The sequence below is a fragment of the Anarrhichthys ocellatus genome, unplaced genomic scaffold (assembly GCF_004355925.1).
Source record: "Anarrhichthys ocellatus isolate YVR2014 unplaced genomic scaffold, GSC_Weel_1.0 scaffold5, whole genome shotgun sequence".
NCBI classification, from domain to species: Eukaryota; Metazoa; Chordata; class Actinopteri; order Perciformes; family Anarhichadidae; genus Anarrhichthys; species Anarrhichthys ocellatus.
The window spans coordinates 5,735,354-5,753,196 of NW_022280035.1; the positions used below are offsets into that span (position 1 = coordinate 5,735,354).

The following is a 17,843-nucleotide window of genomic DNA, read 5'->3' on the forward strand; positions in this document are numbered from 1 at the left end:
TATCTATTCTGTCTATTGTACATGTTTGATCTTGTGTTTTAAAAAAAAAGCTTTGTAGTTTTTTGTGGATTAACAAATAATTTTAAAAACCTTAAAAAAATGTATACATTTTTTTTATTCATGAGAGTTTTGTGTGTCGAATTAAAATAAATATAAACGTTGTTCATCCAGTGTTTCCTTTAGAGAAGGGAGATTTACATAAACTGAATTGCACTGTAGCTCTAGCACATGTTGTCGTTTAGCATCAGTACAGCCCTGAATAGAGAATCACAGATGGATCATTTCAAGGACGCACTTCTAATTCTCTTTTGTTTTTGATTTGCATTAATTTGCTTGTATCTTATTGTGTTTGTTTGAACACATCACACCTTTGTTTGCTTTTCCCAGTTTCCTGTTGCAGCTCTAAACTATAAAAAGCATAAACCTTAGCGTGTAAATAACATAAATAACAATTATTGGAAAAAACAAATAAGAAGATGGCTTTGTTTGAACTAAATGCAGGTTCACAGCAGGTTGGGCACCTATAGGTGAGGTTACTGTCAATAATCAACCCTGTTGAGCCACTCTCTCTTGTTACATCCAGAGAAAAGTCCCTCTGGACATTGTGCAGTCTGAATGGTGCTGATTAATTCTATATAAGGAGTTTTTTGTGATGAAAGAGATGCCACAAAAGCAGAAATAAAAACACCTACAGCAAAAATGCTGCCAGTGGCTCCAGCAGCCATTTCTATTTTTTTCTTGCAGCTGTGACAACATTTATCAATAATGTATTATTAATGTCTTGTTGTGTTTGATTTTATGTCAGATATAAAAAATACCCATTGCCTCGACTGAAGGACTGATTGTGCTTGCTGAGTATTATTCTTTACTTCGTCAGTCTTTCATTTTGTACAAGATTCCATCAGAAAACGTTCTTTAATTCCTGGAAATTAAACTTTTTTAGACAGTTGAAGTCTCAACACCTTCCTTTGCCTGGAGCGTCAAATTTGAATGAAACCGAAACTTAAAAGTCTAGACAGACACTAAATATGTGACAATGCAACCCACTCTCTGTGGAGACACAGCAGAGAAACTACTTTGACTATTAATGGCATGCTAGCTCATTTAGTGGTGTTGTTTGACAGCATGCTCTGCTTCGTAATTCTGAACAGGGACTTGTCAGACCGCAGATTTATTCAGTCTTCTGCAGTAAATATCCAGCAAGATGACGTCTAACAGTGTTCCCCTTTATATGACAATGAAATGATTCAATAATTCACAAACAGTTCAGAGTGATAATCATGGACTTTTTATGCTGATTTTCTTAATTCCTCTCCTTTTCACTCATACAATATACATTGTGCCCACTCACTTCACCACATTATTGACCTCGATATGTCACTGAAGGAAACACAGAAACCTCAACAGTTATTTCAGACCCATTTTGTATGTCAGTGACGTGCACTTCATTTGAAATTTAAATTTAATTGAGAAAAAAGTCAAGTGTGTCAAAAGAGGTTAAAAAGATCACAGATGTTATTAACCAGAAAAAGTTGCCACAAAACAGTGAATTTCTTGAGAGGAATAGAAGGAATATTTGATTTCTTCTCGAGAGTTAGACGAGTAGATCGATACCACTCTCTGTCTATTTGCCTGTGAAATATGAAGCTACATCCAGCAGCTGGTTAGCTTATAGCTTTGCAAGATGACTGGAAAATCTGCTGTCCAAAGGTAACCTATCAAAATCGTCCTATCAGCACTGTTCAATTAATATAGTCAATATATTAATTCTGACAGTGGGCCAGCCTGCCACCGAATGAGTATTTTTACTTATTTTATCGTGTGGTTTTGTTACTTTTACTTTTTAAATCAAACACACTTATGAGGAGATTGTTCCAACAACTTTTTTTTAAGTTGTGATGTCTTTGGCTACATCTTTTTCTTTGATGACTTATTCTAAACTATCTTCAAACGCAATCTGAGGAAACAAAAAGATAATTTAGATATCTGTGTTTGAGAAATTAACTAAATACTGTTGAAAGTGTATCACAGATTAACTCCATAAAGCAGCTGTATCACACTGAGCTGTATGTAAAGATCTTGAATAAATCATATGATGACTAACAGATAGTACAATACATAGTTTAATATTCGTTTTGATAATAAAGAACAAAAAGCTCTGTTCTTCTGTGAGAATGAATCATTTATTCACTGCAAGAGTCTAAAATTAGCACAAATATTCAAAGGGCAGCCAGAGTGTTTGAGTTGTTTCAGGAAAACCATTACGCTGTGTTAAGAGACTTTATTATTTCTTGTCCATTAATCCTCTGCATGTTTGAATGAATCTTCATTGAAACTACGTAATGCAGAGAGCAGACTTTGTTAAGACACAAAGCAGGGAGGCAAGAGGTGTTTTTTTAGAACATCTAGTATCTTTCCAGTACTCACAACACAAAAGTTAACATAAAAGTAAGTAATCTGTTGAATATGCCTAATTTACACAATCCTTGTAATTAGTTTTCCCAGCTCAATAATTTATGTTAAGTTAAGATTTGACAGCTGTGAAAGCTGTATATTTCGACATGTCAAACCTGAAATATAAATAATAATTCAAATTACTGGGACACATGGATAGAATAAAGCCATTGTTAATGTTATTAGTAAATGTGCTTTCTTCTTCTTCCACTGATAAAAGTGGCCTATTAAAATAATACTATAATGAATTACATACTTCAGATGCCGTATAACTGGATAACAGCGTCCAATCTCTCAGGTCTTAGTGTCTCATTCCATTACATGTATGTTAATAGCTATTTTTTTATATTGTAAACAAGAAAAACATCAAATCACACAAATATGTATTCTCTTTCTTGCACACTGTTTCTACAAACATAATGATGCTTTCAATTCTAACACAAGTCAGTCAGGGTTGAAATGAATAAGCATCTCTCTGTTATTATACTGAATCTATGTGCAGGAAGAAGGTGTTGAATTCCTGGTGGCCTCTGGTGGCTCAATTCTCCCACTGCATGCAGTGCTTGGTGGTGCTGGTTTAAATGTCAGAACTGGACGCCTGCTATCAAGTATCTACTGTATGTCCGTTAGGTTTGTGATACGAACTTCAGTCTGTCGGGAAAATGTCATCCTACTGCCAGAATCCAGAGACCTGAAATAACAAGTAAATCATTTAGGCCCATGACAAAATCTAAACAAAAAATATCAAAATACATAAAAGGAAATATTGTGTTTCGCACTTAGTTTAAAAATGTTATGTTTTTCGTTCTTGTTGAAGTACAGGAAAAGGCTGAGAAGCAGAGGAGTATACTTGAGTTATTGTAGTTACATTCCACTACTGCAACAATTCCATAAACTACTCAGAACATGCAAACTTAGTGGCATTATGTGTGATCATACATACTGATCTGGAGCAGGATGAATTTCATTGATTATAGATCAGACTTCTCTGCTGAAAGAGGACAGCTGTGATATTTCTTTGTTCAGATGTCTATTTTAAACACTCAATCATGAGTGAGATGCACTTGGAAATATATTCATATTTAAGGCAGATAAACTAAACTCGTATTCATATAGACAGTCTCCTTCTATAGTCTGCAGGTAAAAAGCTTTTGAGCAGAGCCTACATGTGTTCTCAGGATGAAGGGGGGATGGGGGAGGAGAGGGGGGGAATTAATAATATCAGCAGAGATCTTATAACTGCAGGGACACTGAGCTGCAATGAGGTTGACAAAGCTGGTGAAATGGAGCTGTCTCGAAGAATTATATTCCTCTTGTGAGAAGCATAACCAGCTTGTAGTCCTTTCATCAGACATATATATGTATATATATATATATATATATTGTCTGCTTCAGGAGATCAAAGGAGAATTGTGCTTTTTAAAAGATGAGACATCCGTAAAAGCTGCAAAGTATTTTGTGAGAAATGGTGGAGGAGTTATTTGATTTATTTTTAGCCACGCTTGGCTCTAGGGATGAATGTTGTTCTTTCAATCCATCACTTTGGTCCAGACTGAAATATTTCAACATGAAATATTTCAACAAATTTTGAAAACTTTGTACAGATATGTAGCTATGGCCCCCAAGCGATAAATCAAGTTTGAGTGAAACTTCTCAACAACTTTTGGATGTTTTGGATGAAATCTGGTTCACACGTTCATGTTCCCCAGGATTAACTGTAATTTCCCTCAACTTTCCATTTAGCACCATTAGGCTGAAATTTTAATTTGTTCAAAACTTTATGAAGACAAACCTGTCTAGCTGATGACATTTCCATCAACCACAGCTGTACTATGTGTTTATTGCTAATTAGCAATTGCTAGCTTGGTAACACGCTAATATAAGACTCTTTGTATTTTCATATTATTTTCTGCAGCAAAGGGACTCTTATTTTATTGTGTTGTTTATCTATTGAGCTGAAATTAATTTTAATGGAAGCAATGCGTCACTTTCCTCATTGAAAATTATTGATGCAAACATTTAAGCTGTGAGAGTAGAGAAAAATCCCCCCTTCCCCCCCAGGGTCATATAAAATATGCATTTACAGCACAGTATTGATGCTCCCTGGACTATGCAAACATATGGTTGATCGATTCTTGTGTGGGATTCTTTATGACATTTTTGATTGCAGAGCAGAAATTATTGATCACGACTGACTGTTTCACGTCTGTATATAAAATGTGTTTTTGAACTGAATGGCTTAAGAACCATTAAAGCGAGGTTTTATTGCTCCCAGCAGAGAGAATACATGGAGGAAAATAAAAAAAATTGTTATAAGTCCGATGACTTAGATGTCTCTCCCCAAATTTCTGTCATCTAACAGCGTGTGCTGAGAAGACACACAGTGTCTTATGTTCTACAGGAAATAAATAAATATATAAATCTATCATCTGCCTATTTATAACATCATCAAATGAAGAACTGCATTTTCATTTAGTGTTAAGTGTTGTTGCCTCGGGCTTGTAGCCTTTTAATAAATGTTCCTTATTTTCCATGTCTGGTTTGTTTAAAATGCATTTATATATATATATACACACATATGAAGCATTCCCAAATGTTTTAATAGAATATACAGTGCTGATGTTCAACAGTGAGTGTAGTTATTTACAATACACATAGACACACTACATAGTTAAATACACAGCCTTTACACAGTGACGGTGACACCATCAGTTAGAGATATGGAGAATCAGGCTTCTACGTAACACAGAGGAAGTATGCATGAGCACTGCTGCAAGATTATTAATCTATTGGTCGCATAAAAGATTATTCAAGGAGCACTCCCATAAGATTATTCAAGGAGCACTCCCATAAGATTATTCAAGGAGCACTCCCATAAGATTATTAAAGGGGCACTCCCATATTCTTCTGCATTGCCTTAAGCAGCGTGACATATACGATATACATACAATCTTAAATGCAATTGGGTATAATTGTAGAAACATATGCAGAACATATACCTCCCTTTTCTTACCATCTCGGCCTGTTTTAATTATTAAAGTTCCTTTAAAGGTTTATTTTATAAATCACACGTTTCTGCGTTTTCTGCACTCTATACAAAACAAGTACAATTTCAAAGTACACTGATAACCACTAATCAAAATGTTTGCCGTGATGAAAGCGTTGCATATCTACTGAAGCATTCATAAGCATCCATTCACATGTGTTTTATAATGACCCACGTTTTTATGATATACATCCACACTTATGAATCAAAAGAGTATACCCCACTTGGTAGGATGAGAGTTAATGTTCCAGTCAAAACTAATGTTAAAGCAATGACATAATGTCTCAATAGTTCCTGTAAACATGTAGATTGAATGTATATTATTCTGAAAATCTTTCATCCAAAATAAATGAACACAATCAAAGAGCAAAGCTCATGTGGACTGTTTTTACGAGACCCTCATGAATGGGCTGAAATATTCTGGAAGTGAACAAACTCCAAGGACGTTTGCACAAACATACAAAGGCTCATTCAGTCCATGTACGAGGCACATATCATATACAGCTGCACACATCTTCTCCACCACCACTTTAGTATACAGCACAGGATGAAAGCTCATGCCGTCTCAAACCAACCTCCCCTATTGAAGGCGGTCTCTGACGCTAATAACCCTCTGTTTCTATAGGACTGTATATAGCAGGGTGGGAGAAACATCAATACATCAGGAAACATAAATTATATTGTCTCAAGTCTATATCTGAGTACATCATGAATACTGAGTCATTTACAAAGTGCTTAGAGTTAACTAGAGAACTGATAACTCCGACCGTCCACCTTAACATGAACGTACCATTGCATTCTGTTCCGCCCGCCCATTTGTGGTCACATGACGCACTAGTATCGATTCTAATGGTCCCTGCCACCTGTCAATCACAAAGTCACCACGTGGTTGATAATAACATGGGTGGGCTCGAGGGGGCGGTGGTGGACTGTCAGCGGTGATTCGGAAGTATGTAGTCACGCATTAATAAAGTTGAGTAATGAGTCATCACGCAGGTTTTAACGTTAAAAAAACTGCGTCAGAGTAACAGAAACGGAGCTCGACAGATGCACGTTGGTAGCGTGTGAGAGAGACGTTAGCTAACGTTAGCTCAGCAGTAGCCTTCAGGAAGAAGTGTCACCAAAGAGACGAGCAGAGCCCGGCTGTGCTCATGGCTGCCCTCGGTAACTCCGGGGCCACTTCCAGCCCGATGGTGATCTTGGCTCCGAAGACCAAAACAAAAAAGAAACATTTCGTGCAGCAGAAGGTGAAAGTGTTTCGAGCCAGCGACCCCGTCCTGAGCGTCTTCATGTGGGGCGTCAATCACTCGGTGAGTCGGTCTGAAGCTAAGTGAATGCTAGTGTGTGTCATGTAAATGTAGCTTAGCTTAGTTAGCAGTTAGCGTTAGCAAGGTGGTAGTGTTGCACTAATATTCGTGACCTGCCAGATTCAGACTTTGTCTCACCTACACACCTGTTACACTGTTGTTGTTAACGCCTATTAAAATGCTATTAAATGCTAATTAAATGCTATGGACTTTGGTAACAGTTGTTAAAATTAAGTAAGGGACTTTGCTAAAAGTAATTCATGAGTACTAATAGCTTAGCTTTCTATTGAATCTGAAGGAATGCAGTAACCTTATAGTAGGTGCAGTGATGGAATGTAACGTTAAGTTACTACTTAAGTTTACTACATTTTGAACTAACTCACTTGAGTATTTATATTTTGTTTCTACTACATATGGACGCCAATATTGTACTTTTTACTCCCCTACGTCTATTTGACATCATTAGCTACCAGTTACTTTATAAATTCACATTATTAATACAAACATTAATTAAATATTAAATTACATTATAGTGTATTGTTAAGGATTGAGCTACCCAGCAGTATGTAAAGTAGTTGAAATGTGATGTTCACATTAATGCATCAATAACTATAATCTAGAGATATTATTTTTATTATTCTGAATTGAGTAATTGATTAATTTGACCTTTTTAAGTATATTTATAAATGTCGAATTTTACTTGTAACGGAGCGTATTTAAACTGTGATATTGGTATTTTTACTTGGATCTGAGAACTTCTTCCCCCACTCAACAAGTGTAATGTTATGGAACTTTAAACCACTTTTCTTTTTGTAGACAACTACAAGATCTGTAGTTGATTTGCTGAAAATTATAGTAACTTGGATGATTTAATCTGTATCAATTTTTTCTTTTCTGACATCATAGAAAGTTAAATATCTTTTAGTTTTGGAACTTGTTGGACTAAACAAGACATTCGATACCTCGGACACAAGGAAGTTGTGATGGAAATCTTTCTGTTTGGGAGACCAAGCTATGAGTTAGGCTTATTGAGAAAGTAATTGTCAGAGTAGGGTTGCAACTAAATCTTTTTTAACAGCATCAAGCACCTGTTTGAAGGTCCCAACGCCCAACGCGACATCTTCTTGTCTCGTCTACAGTTTAAAACTGCTACATATTCAGTTTACGATCATATAAAACAGAGAAAATCTGAGACATTGAAGAAACAGAGAAAAGATATGTTTACCATTAATCAATTAGCAAAATAGTTGCAGATTCATTTTCTTTTCATCAACAAATCGATTAATCTCCTAATTATTTCAGCACTTCAGCAGGTTACTTGATGAAAATAAATTTTTGTTTCAGCCCTATTTCAGACACTAACGTGGGCTCACACATTTTTTGCATTTCCCTTCTTTCTTTCAGATCAATGATCTCAACCAGGTGCCTGTTCCTGTCATGCTGCTGCCTGATGACTTTAAAGCCAACACTAAGATCAAAGTCAACAACCACCTCTTTAACAAGTAAGACACAGACACAAGTTTTCAGACTGAAGCACGTTTGGTTGAAATGTCAACAACAGACACTGTCATGTCTCTCGTTAGCCCAAACTTCAGAACAGAAGATCATAAACGGATAACAAAGTCCTGAACTCTGTGTTGGACTGAAGAATTAGAATTAAGAATAAAGGGCATGGGAAAGATCTGTTTGTGTCTTCAGCCGGCTTCTTCTACTTTTGCAGAGAAAATCTTCCGGGACATTTCAAGTTCAAAGAGTACTGTCCTCAGGTCTTCCGAAATCTAAGGGAACGGTTTGGTATTGAGGATCTGGACTATCAGGTATGTGATGAGCTGATAGACACCCTATATTCTTTGGGAATGTATGTGGTGTCAATTTTGTCTGTATCTCGAAAATCTCCTTAAAATAATTCAGATTTAATCTAATAGGTAGATCATCTCTAATCTTAGTTGTCTGCTTCGTGTTGTCCAGGTGTCGTTGACCCGCAGCCCCCCGGTGAGGAGCGTAGAGGACCAGGGAGAGGGTCTGCTCCTCAACTCCTACGACCGGACGCTCGTCATCAAGCAAATCTCCAGCGAGGATATTGCAGACATGCACAGCATCCTGTCTGAGTACCACCAGGTAAGGTCTGATGACTAAAGGAAAAGTCTGGCGATATTCTATAGTTTTCTTTCTGTCAACAAATCTCTTGAAAATGTTATAGTGTGTTAGTGCGCCTCTCAATACTTTAAGACTTCCTTGCCATGTCTGAAGACCTGTAAAAACGTGTCACAAATGTATAATTTCATATAGATTTGGGGCAAAACGCCTACAAGAAGGGCAAACGGAGAGGTTTCTGAACACTGATTTGTTGATGAGGTGTTATCTGATCACGAGAGATGAAGCCTCGAGGGGAGTCAGCTGAAAAGTCTGCAGATTCTGCTTTCTGTCTCGTCCTGCTGGGGAGCTAACGCTAACTAGCCAGCTGTCTGCTGATATCATGAAACACAAACAGCAGGAGTGTTCTGCTCTGTTTGCTGAAAATGATGTAAGCTGATATGGTGTAACCGACTGTATGTTTCTTAGTATGCATAACAATGACAGCTGTGGCTCAGGTCTTGTTCTTTAAATATGATATCTCAATCATGTCTTAGTTTTCCTGTGTTTTGAATTGGAAAACAATCTATGAACCGTCCTCAAGCTTATATTTTTAGCTCAGCCTGAGTTTCCTTGTTAAAGGAAGTTCCGCAAACAGCCGAGTGTTGTTGATTTTTAGCAAATGCTCCTCAAAGAGGAGGAAATACTGCATTTTGTTGACTATTTTCGGCGATGGATTAATCCACATTTGGCCCTCTGGTGCGGCAGGATGTGAGTTTGAGTCAGAATAAACTGTGTGTGTTCATGGTAATGAAGGAACATGTCACCCAGTGATAGTGTGGCTCAGCGATGTGTTTTTAATAGTCTTTGGGCAACAATGGAGCTTTATTCAAATCTGGACCCAGATCTGTCAAGGAGCTGGGTGACATGACATTTTGTGTAAGTCATAATTGTTGCTGCAGTGAAACTCTATAATTGAACCTCTCGTTGATCATCTTGAATCTGAATCCCTTCTCGCCGTCTGCCTTTTGTTCATTTAATCTTCCCCTCAGTCGTTCATTAACGGTTTGCCTGTCGAGCTCCAGACATGCTAACATCACACTAGGGGTGGAGGAGAAAAATCCATTCTTGGATGCATCTCAATTCTCTCTTGAAAGATTACTGTATGTCTCGATGCAGAAAACTCAATTATCGGAAATTTAAAACTACATTTTTAACATTTTGATCAATTCTGTGACACCGGGCTGTCCGTTCCTTATGGCTTCCTCTGAACGCAACAGATGTAAAACATGTGCGTCTTGTTTACGTCCTAAACGATGATAAATACACTCAGAGTTTTGGTGAGAGCGGCTGAGCTTCAGCAGCCGAATATGGATACAATCTGACCGGCACTTCCTGGCTTAAAAGCTAACATATGGAAGCATTTCGCTTCGTCTTCTTCCGCCCAACATGGGAAAGGGTGAAGCCAATCACAAAGTGGATTGCAACTTTTTTTGCCAAGGATTTGTGCCCCTACTCAGTCAGTGAGAGCCAAGGCTTTCTCGCTATGTTGCAAACGAGATGCAACATTCCATCTCAATGTTTTACAGACACAGCGATACTCTCACTCGACAGCAAAACCAAAGCTAGAGTCATGAAATCACTGAGGAAAGCGGGTCGGATAGCAGCAAAAAAACTGCGTGTGGACGTCCATTGCCAGAGTCTTGTGTCACAGTGATGTACACACACGTTTTACCACATGTTCCAGAGAAAGCTCTGGTACCAGGATGCTTATTGCCTATAGCAGGAGGATTTCCCAACCCTACATCACACACACACTGAGCCGAGATCATTCCCCTCCTGTCTGTGTATAAAGCTTCACTTCCTACTGACAGAATATTCTCTTTAACCTTCGTTCGGACCTTTTTGTAGCTAAAAACCTAAAAAAACGAGTTCCTAAAATGAGCACCCCCTGGGAGATTTATTTGTCTGTCTCATAGGAGAGGTAAAGTCGATACTACAATATATATATATATATATATATATGACTATTTCTAGATTTATACGTCTTGGTGGGAGCAGCAATGTGGTGCAGTTAGTAGGAAGGCGGCTATATATTGTGAGGATGCCAAACATCTGTCCCGCTGTAGTGTCCTTGAGCAAGACCCTAAATTTGGCTTTTTACGGTGCCTCATTCAAACTGAACCCGACCACTGAATGAGACTACAAACAGGAAACGCCTCATCATCAAGGTTACAGCGCTGCAGTGCGTAGAGAACAAACACTCCGTCATTTGAGTGTTGGGTTTATTGAAGATATGCAAATGTAACCGTGTCAACACGTCTATGTGTCAATAGTAGTTTTGTTAAAGGAATAAGCGTAAGGTGTCGTATTTTAACCTCTCTTTTGTATTTGCTGCCCGGCCTGTTATTCGTGTTCATGCTTGTGCGGCCGAGTCGCATTTGAGCTTTTATTGGAATATGCAGCCTGTGGTTACGCAGCCTGCATAGAAGTGGGAGGGAGATGAGGAGAAGCTCTGTTTCAGTTTTTTTTTATTCACTTGGCCCTGAATGAAGTCATTGTTATCAGAGCTCTTGCGTTGGCATTGCACAGTTCCCCTCTGTCATCATGACAGTTTTGCAAGTTGCAGTGTGTTGCATTGGTTTTCTTGTTATTTAGTGTCAGGGTTACATGTTTCGCATGCTGAACAACTTTTTCATATTCAGTGAAATACTGAATTATTTAGATGTTTTGTTTTTCAGCTGTGAAATAACTGGATGTTGAGATACTGTCCTGAAACATTTGGGCCAGTCATGGTGGCTTTGCTGCAGAAAGCTCTGTCACTGTTGTAGTTTTGGCATTCAGGCGTTATGTGACTGTTATGTTTGCAGAATGTTGAGGATCAGGTTTTGTGGTTTCTGGCGGGTGTGGGGATTTGGAGCAGCTTTTCAAACTAACAATTAAAGATATATAGGCCTATTCTACTGCTAAACCAACCTTCAACAGAAATAATTCATAGCGTTGATTGAGTTGTTGAGTTGATGTTTTAGTGTGAAACAGTGTGTAATTTTATATCGATATTAATGACGGAGAACATCCTCCTGAAGTCACTTCATTGCAGTGATTCCTGTACATACAATATTGCCATGAAGTTGTCTTAAAGGGACGGCTAACTTGGTATCAATGATTTGGCAAAATATTGACCATTTTAGACAAATTCATCTCATGTTGTAGTATATATTCTTTTCATATTAGGGCTGTCAAAATTGGCCAAAACTGCCGTTCGAATATTCGTTCAAAAAAACAACACATAGGGGCAAACTATTTGAATATACATTTTTTGGCATTATGTCCATATGACACGTGTCCTAAATGGCATTCAACTCTTTTTGTCAGACACCCTGTTTCTGGAGAGTGGTCTTTATATTTGTACTTTTCTAGTCTTCCAACCACTCAAAGCGCTTTAACGCTACATGTCATTCATACACTGATGGCAGGGGCTACCGTTTATACATTTATTTACATGTTTGTTCACTGCAGGCACAGTCGCAAGTTGCTGATGTGGTGACAAACACATGATGTCTGATTTCTGTTTTCACTGGGGCTCCTGGGTAATTATGAGGCGCCTTAAAAAATATAATACACAACAGAAAACGTTGTTCTGTAGAGTGACGTCTCTACACATACTGCTCAGTGTGTTTCAGGGGACTCTGAATGAGGTCAGTCTGAAGTGAGTGTCTATTTTAACTGACTGAGCTCAGTTTGAAGTCTAACCTTGATACGCTCAGTAATTGCTTTGCATTCAAAGTGACCTTTTTAAATGTCCACGTTCACGTATTTACCTTCATCTGTGAATCTGTCTTTGTACCGTATTTTACTATTTGTATGTGACACATTGAGGCTGCCCTTGACGACAGTATTCCGCTCTCTGCACCTGCCATGCAAATTCACCGTAGCGTCCTCTCTGCAGCACATAGTGAAGTGTCATGGCGGCACCCTGCTGCCTCAGTTCCTGGGTATGTACCGTGTGAGCGTGGACAGCGAGGAGACCTACCTGATCGTCATGAGGAACATGTTCAGCCACAGACTGCTTGTTCACAGGAAGTACGACCTGAAGGTGAGGAGGAACTTCACAACAATCGCACGTCTCACTTCTCACTGGTTCACAAAGCAGTGAGCAAGTTGCATACAAATGAGTTGACTCTGACACGGCCCTCAGAGGCACAGTAACACACACCTTATTGTTATCAGAACCGAATACTCCGTTTTGTTTTTGTGTAATAATAATAACCTTTATTTGTGTAGCACCTTTCATACAAAAATGCAGCACAAAGTGTTTTATAATGAAGGAAAAAAGACTAGAATGAACATAAAGGGACAGAATGCCATTTATTAATGGAAACAGAAAACACATCTGATACAATTAGATTAATAATAAATAGAATAGATAGAATGCATAACATGAGGTGGAAAATAAAAAGCCACTGAATAATATTATATATAGTATATGTTATATTTGCAGCATGCAGATATACATCAATAAACGCTGCAGCAGCATCAAAGGGTTTCCAATCTCTTCTAATGTTCTCTTTTCAGTGATCAGTGGTGGAGATCTGAGTTTTTAAGACAAAGTATCTTGCCTCTTTATTTATATTAATTTGCTGTTGCAGGGCTCTCTGGTGGCTCGTGAAGCAAGTGACAAAGAAAGGGTAAAAGAAACATCTCCCCTACTCTCCGTTTCATGTCCTGATGTGGCCCGTTGTCTGTCTCATCCCATGAGTTCTGCTAAAGATGTGTTTTATTCCTAAAGGGAAAAGAACTCCCTACCTTTAAGGACATGGACTTCAGGAACAATATGCAGAAGGTGTACGTGACGGATGAGCAGAAAGAGAAGTTCATGGAGAAACTCAACAAAGATGTGGAGGTAGGAGAGCTGTTCAATGTGATTCACTGTTGTTGCACCATTCTGCCACAAAGTGGCAGCATCGGCACATTAGAGACTCTCCACTCTTGTGATGCCATTTTGGCAGCAGGAGGGTTAATTTACAATTAAAGATAAATTTAGCTTTTAAATAATTGGGTGGGAATGAACATAACATGATTACTTGAATAATAGAAGATTAATCAGCAGCTTTTTTTTTTAATGCAGAAATGTAACAGGTTCCAACTTCTCAAATATGCATATTTCATAATACGAAAAAACATACAAAACACCAACAACTGCAGGTCTGGAGTTGCTTTTTTGCTATTTACTGACATTTGAAAGACCAAATGATTGACTGTTGAATCAAGAAGACAATCGGCAGATGAAGGGATGATGAAAATAGCCGTTAGTTGCACCCCTAACATAAACAATACGGGTTCTGTCTGTGAGAGAGCTCGAGGGCTGCGACTCATTTTCATTTTTATTATCAATAAATCAGCAATTTGGTCAAAAACATTTAGACCTATAGTCCAAAGCTCAAAAAAGACATCAAATTGGCACATTTGAGTAGTTGGAAGCTGTGAATTGTGGTTATATTTGCTTAAGAAATGACTAATTACGAAAAAGATGAATTGATTATCACAATGCTTTCTGTACACCTTGTTGTAAAAGCTTCTTGATAAATGTCCCCGCTCCCATTGTCCCCAGTTCCTGGTGAGGCTGAAGATCATGGACTACAGCCTGCTGCTCGGTATCCACGATGTGGGTCGAGCTGAGCGGGATGAGGAGGAGGGCGAGGAGGTTTCTAATGAGGATGAACCAGAGGCGGAGAACGGCCTGGCTCCGGCCGCTACGGTGGGCTCGTACGGCACCTCTCCAGAGGGAATCGCTGGTTACATGTCCTGCTGCAAACCTCTGGGGCCCGGGGAGTTCGACCCCTATGTGGACGTGTACGCCCTCGGGAGCTGCCCAGGTGAACACTTGGTTTAGGCCACAAAATAAGAATAAAGAAACTTGTTTTCGGCAGCGATGCACTGATCCGGCTTTCTCTCTCTCCCGATACTGATCCTAATACTTAAAGCGAGAGTGGGAACTTTCGTTACCCCCACTCGTAGTGAGAGTAAATAGAAATAGTATTATTAGAATCTGAAGGTCACAATCGCTGCTGACGTGCTGATGACGTATGCCTGATGGGATACTGAGAGCTTTCCCTGGCAGCGGTCGGCTAAATCAGCATTGTGTGAACGCTTTTAGCATGTGCTTGAATGTAACTGATGTTTATTTATATGTAACAGTCTGGCACTCTAGCTTTAAACTACAGTTTAAATACCAGTGCTTTATTTTTACTTAAATGTTCCTCTGAAGTTTTCCACACATGTCTGGGTAATATGATATCATCTCCACTGTCCTCAGATCTTCTGAGAAATGCTAATGATATAGTTTCAGAGGCTTTGATATACATTTCTTACCAGGGAGCTTTAATCGTGAGGGTTATTGAGACGTGTCGCAATACAATACCGTCAATACAAGCCCAATAACACACATTGTTCTTTACTCTCAGGAGCCCCTCAGAGGGAGGTCTATTTCATGGGCCTGATAGACGTACTTACTCAGTACGACACCAAGAAGAAAGCCGCTCATGCAGCAAAAACTGTCAAACACGGGGTGAGTAGCACGAGAGAGGAAGCAAAGAGGTCTGCTGTCGGTGGTACCTGCACGGAGGACAAACGTCTGATGTTCGCTCTCACGTCTTGAATTGTTCAATGTATACAGATGATGTTGTTGACCTTTTTTTCTTTTTTTTTTTCTTCTGTGTTGCAGGCCGGTGCTGAAATCTCCACAGTCCACCCCGAGCAGTATGCCAAACGATTTCGCGACTTCATCTTTAACATCTTTGCGTAACACGAGGCCGTGAGCGCCGCCATAAGTCGCTCCAACTGAGAGCTATTTTTACCATTGACCAAAAAAATAGTATGCACACGCAGATCACTATTGAAATGTGGTGATCTGAGATGAGACTACTTGCATTGTAGCAACATAATGTACTACTTCTGATGCATTTATTTATTTTGAAGACGTAAGATGCATTTCTTCTAGATATTAAGCCGTCTTTAGAGGATTAACTCTGCAGCATTAGGGTACATGGAAACAAACTGCTGTTGATCAGTGTTAGACCACATCAGTGCAAGATCAAACACCACTTCTCTTTTTTTGTCACCTTCTGATTTCCCAGGCATGAACTAAACTTACATTTTGGGAAGTGTGCTTATTTACTTTCTTGACAAACGTTGACTCTGGAGAATAATATCACTCTGATGTGTGTCTGTTAAAGGTTCCCTGTGGAGTTTTCGAAGAAGAATACTGCTAGATGTAAACAATGCTGGGTTTAAAATCTCAGCTTTCAAAAAGATGTACGAGGAGGGAAATGTATTCAACGTGCTTATTAGACCTCAAGAATGCAAACAGTATGTTTTTAAGTGAATTTAAACATGACTTTTGTTTAGGGCTGGCCAATGTATCGATATTAAATAGATTTTGGGATATGAGACTAGATATTGTCTCAGATTTTGGATCTCAAAATATGGCATAAATGTCCGTTTTAACGGCTGCATTACAGTAAAGTGATGTCAGTTTCTGAACATAGCGGACTGTTCTATTATATGCCTTCAACCACTTATATTCACATTACTGATGATTATTTATCAAAACTCTAATCGTTTAAATATTTAGTAAAAGCACCAGTTTGTCGTTCAGCCCTACTTTTGTTTGTTTACAGGAAAACTCCACAAGGCACCTTTAATGTGACGCTATAGGAGGACCAGGAGACGGTTAGCTTAGCATACAGACTGGAATCGGGGCTGAACAGCTGGCCTCGCTCTGTCCAGACGTAACAAAATGTAGTTTATGAGTAATTCTGTACACAACTTGTTTTTATACAACTTAAACAAATGAGAGTTAACATTTTAACTAGTGATCTTTAGAGGAGCTGTTTGGCAGATGTTCTTATCTTAACAGAGCCAGGCTAACTGTGTCGCCTTGTTTCCGATCTTAATGCTAAGCTAACCAGCTGCTGGCTATAGCCTTGTGTTGCTATCGATCCTCTCATCTCTCTGTAAGAAAGCAAATAAACCTAGCTCCCAAAACTTTAAACTATTCCTTACATCCTAGAATAATCTTTAAATGGAAATGTGTATTAAAACAATAATTGTAGTCTACATTCTGCACTTAAGAAATAATATTTATCTATTGAAGCAGGCCATTTGAATATTTAGAGTGCCAAATGTGTGGGATCAAAGCTTTATTTTTGCAGGATTTGCATTTTGCAAACAATTAAACCAACTCTGTTGGGACAGATAAATGAAACACAATTTGAACGGATCAAATAGGATTTTCCACCAAAGTCTCTACTGAAGTTTAAAGGAAACGTAAAGAACAGCCTCGTCACTTGAAATGGTAAATGTGTGGTATTTGAATGGAGAGCACATCAAATAGTTCAGCCTGTAAACATGTTCAGCTTTCAGCTCCCAGAGCCTGTAAAGAGAGCGTGTGACCCACAGAGCTGGGCCTGCATTAATGAAGTGACTTTAGGACCAGTCCTGCCTTTTTAATGAGATACTTTCATGTGCGAGTCACTTCCTGAGAATGAGCCCATGCATCATTATTCTGGACAGACTGATGTAGTGTTTTGTGCATTAAAATGTGCTATGTGAATCATTCTGATAAGATGAGATTTAGACAAATGTAGCAATAGAACTAGGATCTACTGTCTGTGTATTGTGCTAACATTTGAGATTTAGTGATAAGCAGGGTACCTTGTAAAGTATTGTTGACATTAACACTACATTTCAGTAGCTTCTGCAGTTAGCCGTAACTCAGTGACATGACGAGCGTTCCTAAACTCTGGCCAGGCAGCGTAGCTACAGTTCACTCTGTGTGATGCCTCATCTACTTGATGGTTGCACATGTTGTATTTTTGCAAATCTGCTTTTGGACCAAAATATATTTTACAAAGAATTTCTGAAAAGTGTTTGTCTTGTCATTTTTTCTGTGATGATTCTAC

General features: G+C 38.6%; 1 protein-coding gene across 1 annotated transcript; it reads left to right on the forward strand.

Moving 5' to 3' along the window:
• Positions 1-6,415: 6,415 nt before the first annotated feature.
• Positions 6,416-17,807, forward strand: pip4k2ca (phosphatidylinositol-5-phosphate 4-kinase, type II, gamma a). Its single transcript, XM_031844723.1, has 10 exons — positions 6,416-6,810; positions 8,212-8,309; positions 8,528-8,624; positions 8,776-8,925; positions 12,830-12,976; positions 13,530-13,568; positions 13,670-13,783; positions 14,492-14,756; positions 15,345-15,448; positions 15,605-17,807. The coding sequence occupies exons 1-10, from the start codon at positions 6,652-6,654 to the stop codon at positions 15,683-15,685; spliced, it is 1,254 nt and encodes a 417-aa protein (XP_031700583.1). The 5' UTR covers positions 6,416-6,651; the 3' UTR covers positions 15,686-17,807.
• Positions 17,808-17,843: the final 36 nt, after the last annotated feature.

What these genes read in the sequence shown, in the direction of transcription:
- pip4k2ca (XM_031844723.1), top strand. Translation starts at nt 6,652, where the DNA reads ATGGCTGCCCTCGGTAACTCCGGGGCCACTTCCAGCCCGATGGTGATC. An exon ending in TTGAGGATCTGGACTATCAG is followed by an intron (nt 8,625 to 8,775) that starts GTATGTGATGAG and finishes CGTGTTGTCCAG; the next exon opens with GTGTCGTTGACCCGCAGCCC. An exon ending in AACTCAACAAAGATGTGGAG is followed by an intron (nt 13,784 to 14,491) that starts GTAGGAGAGCTG and finishes CATTGTCCCCAG; the next exon opens with TTCCTGGTGAGGCTGAAGAT.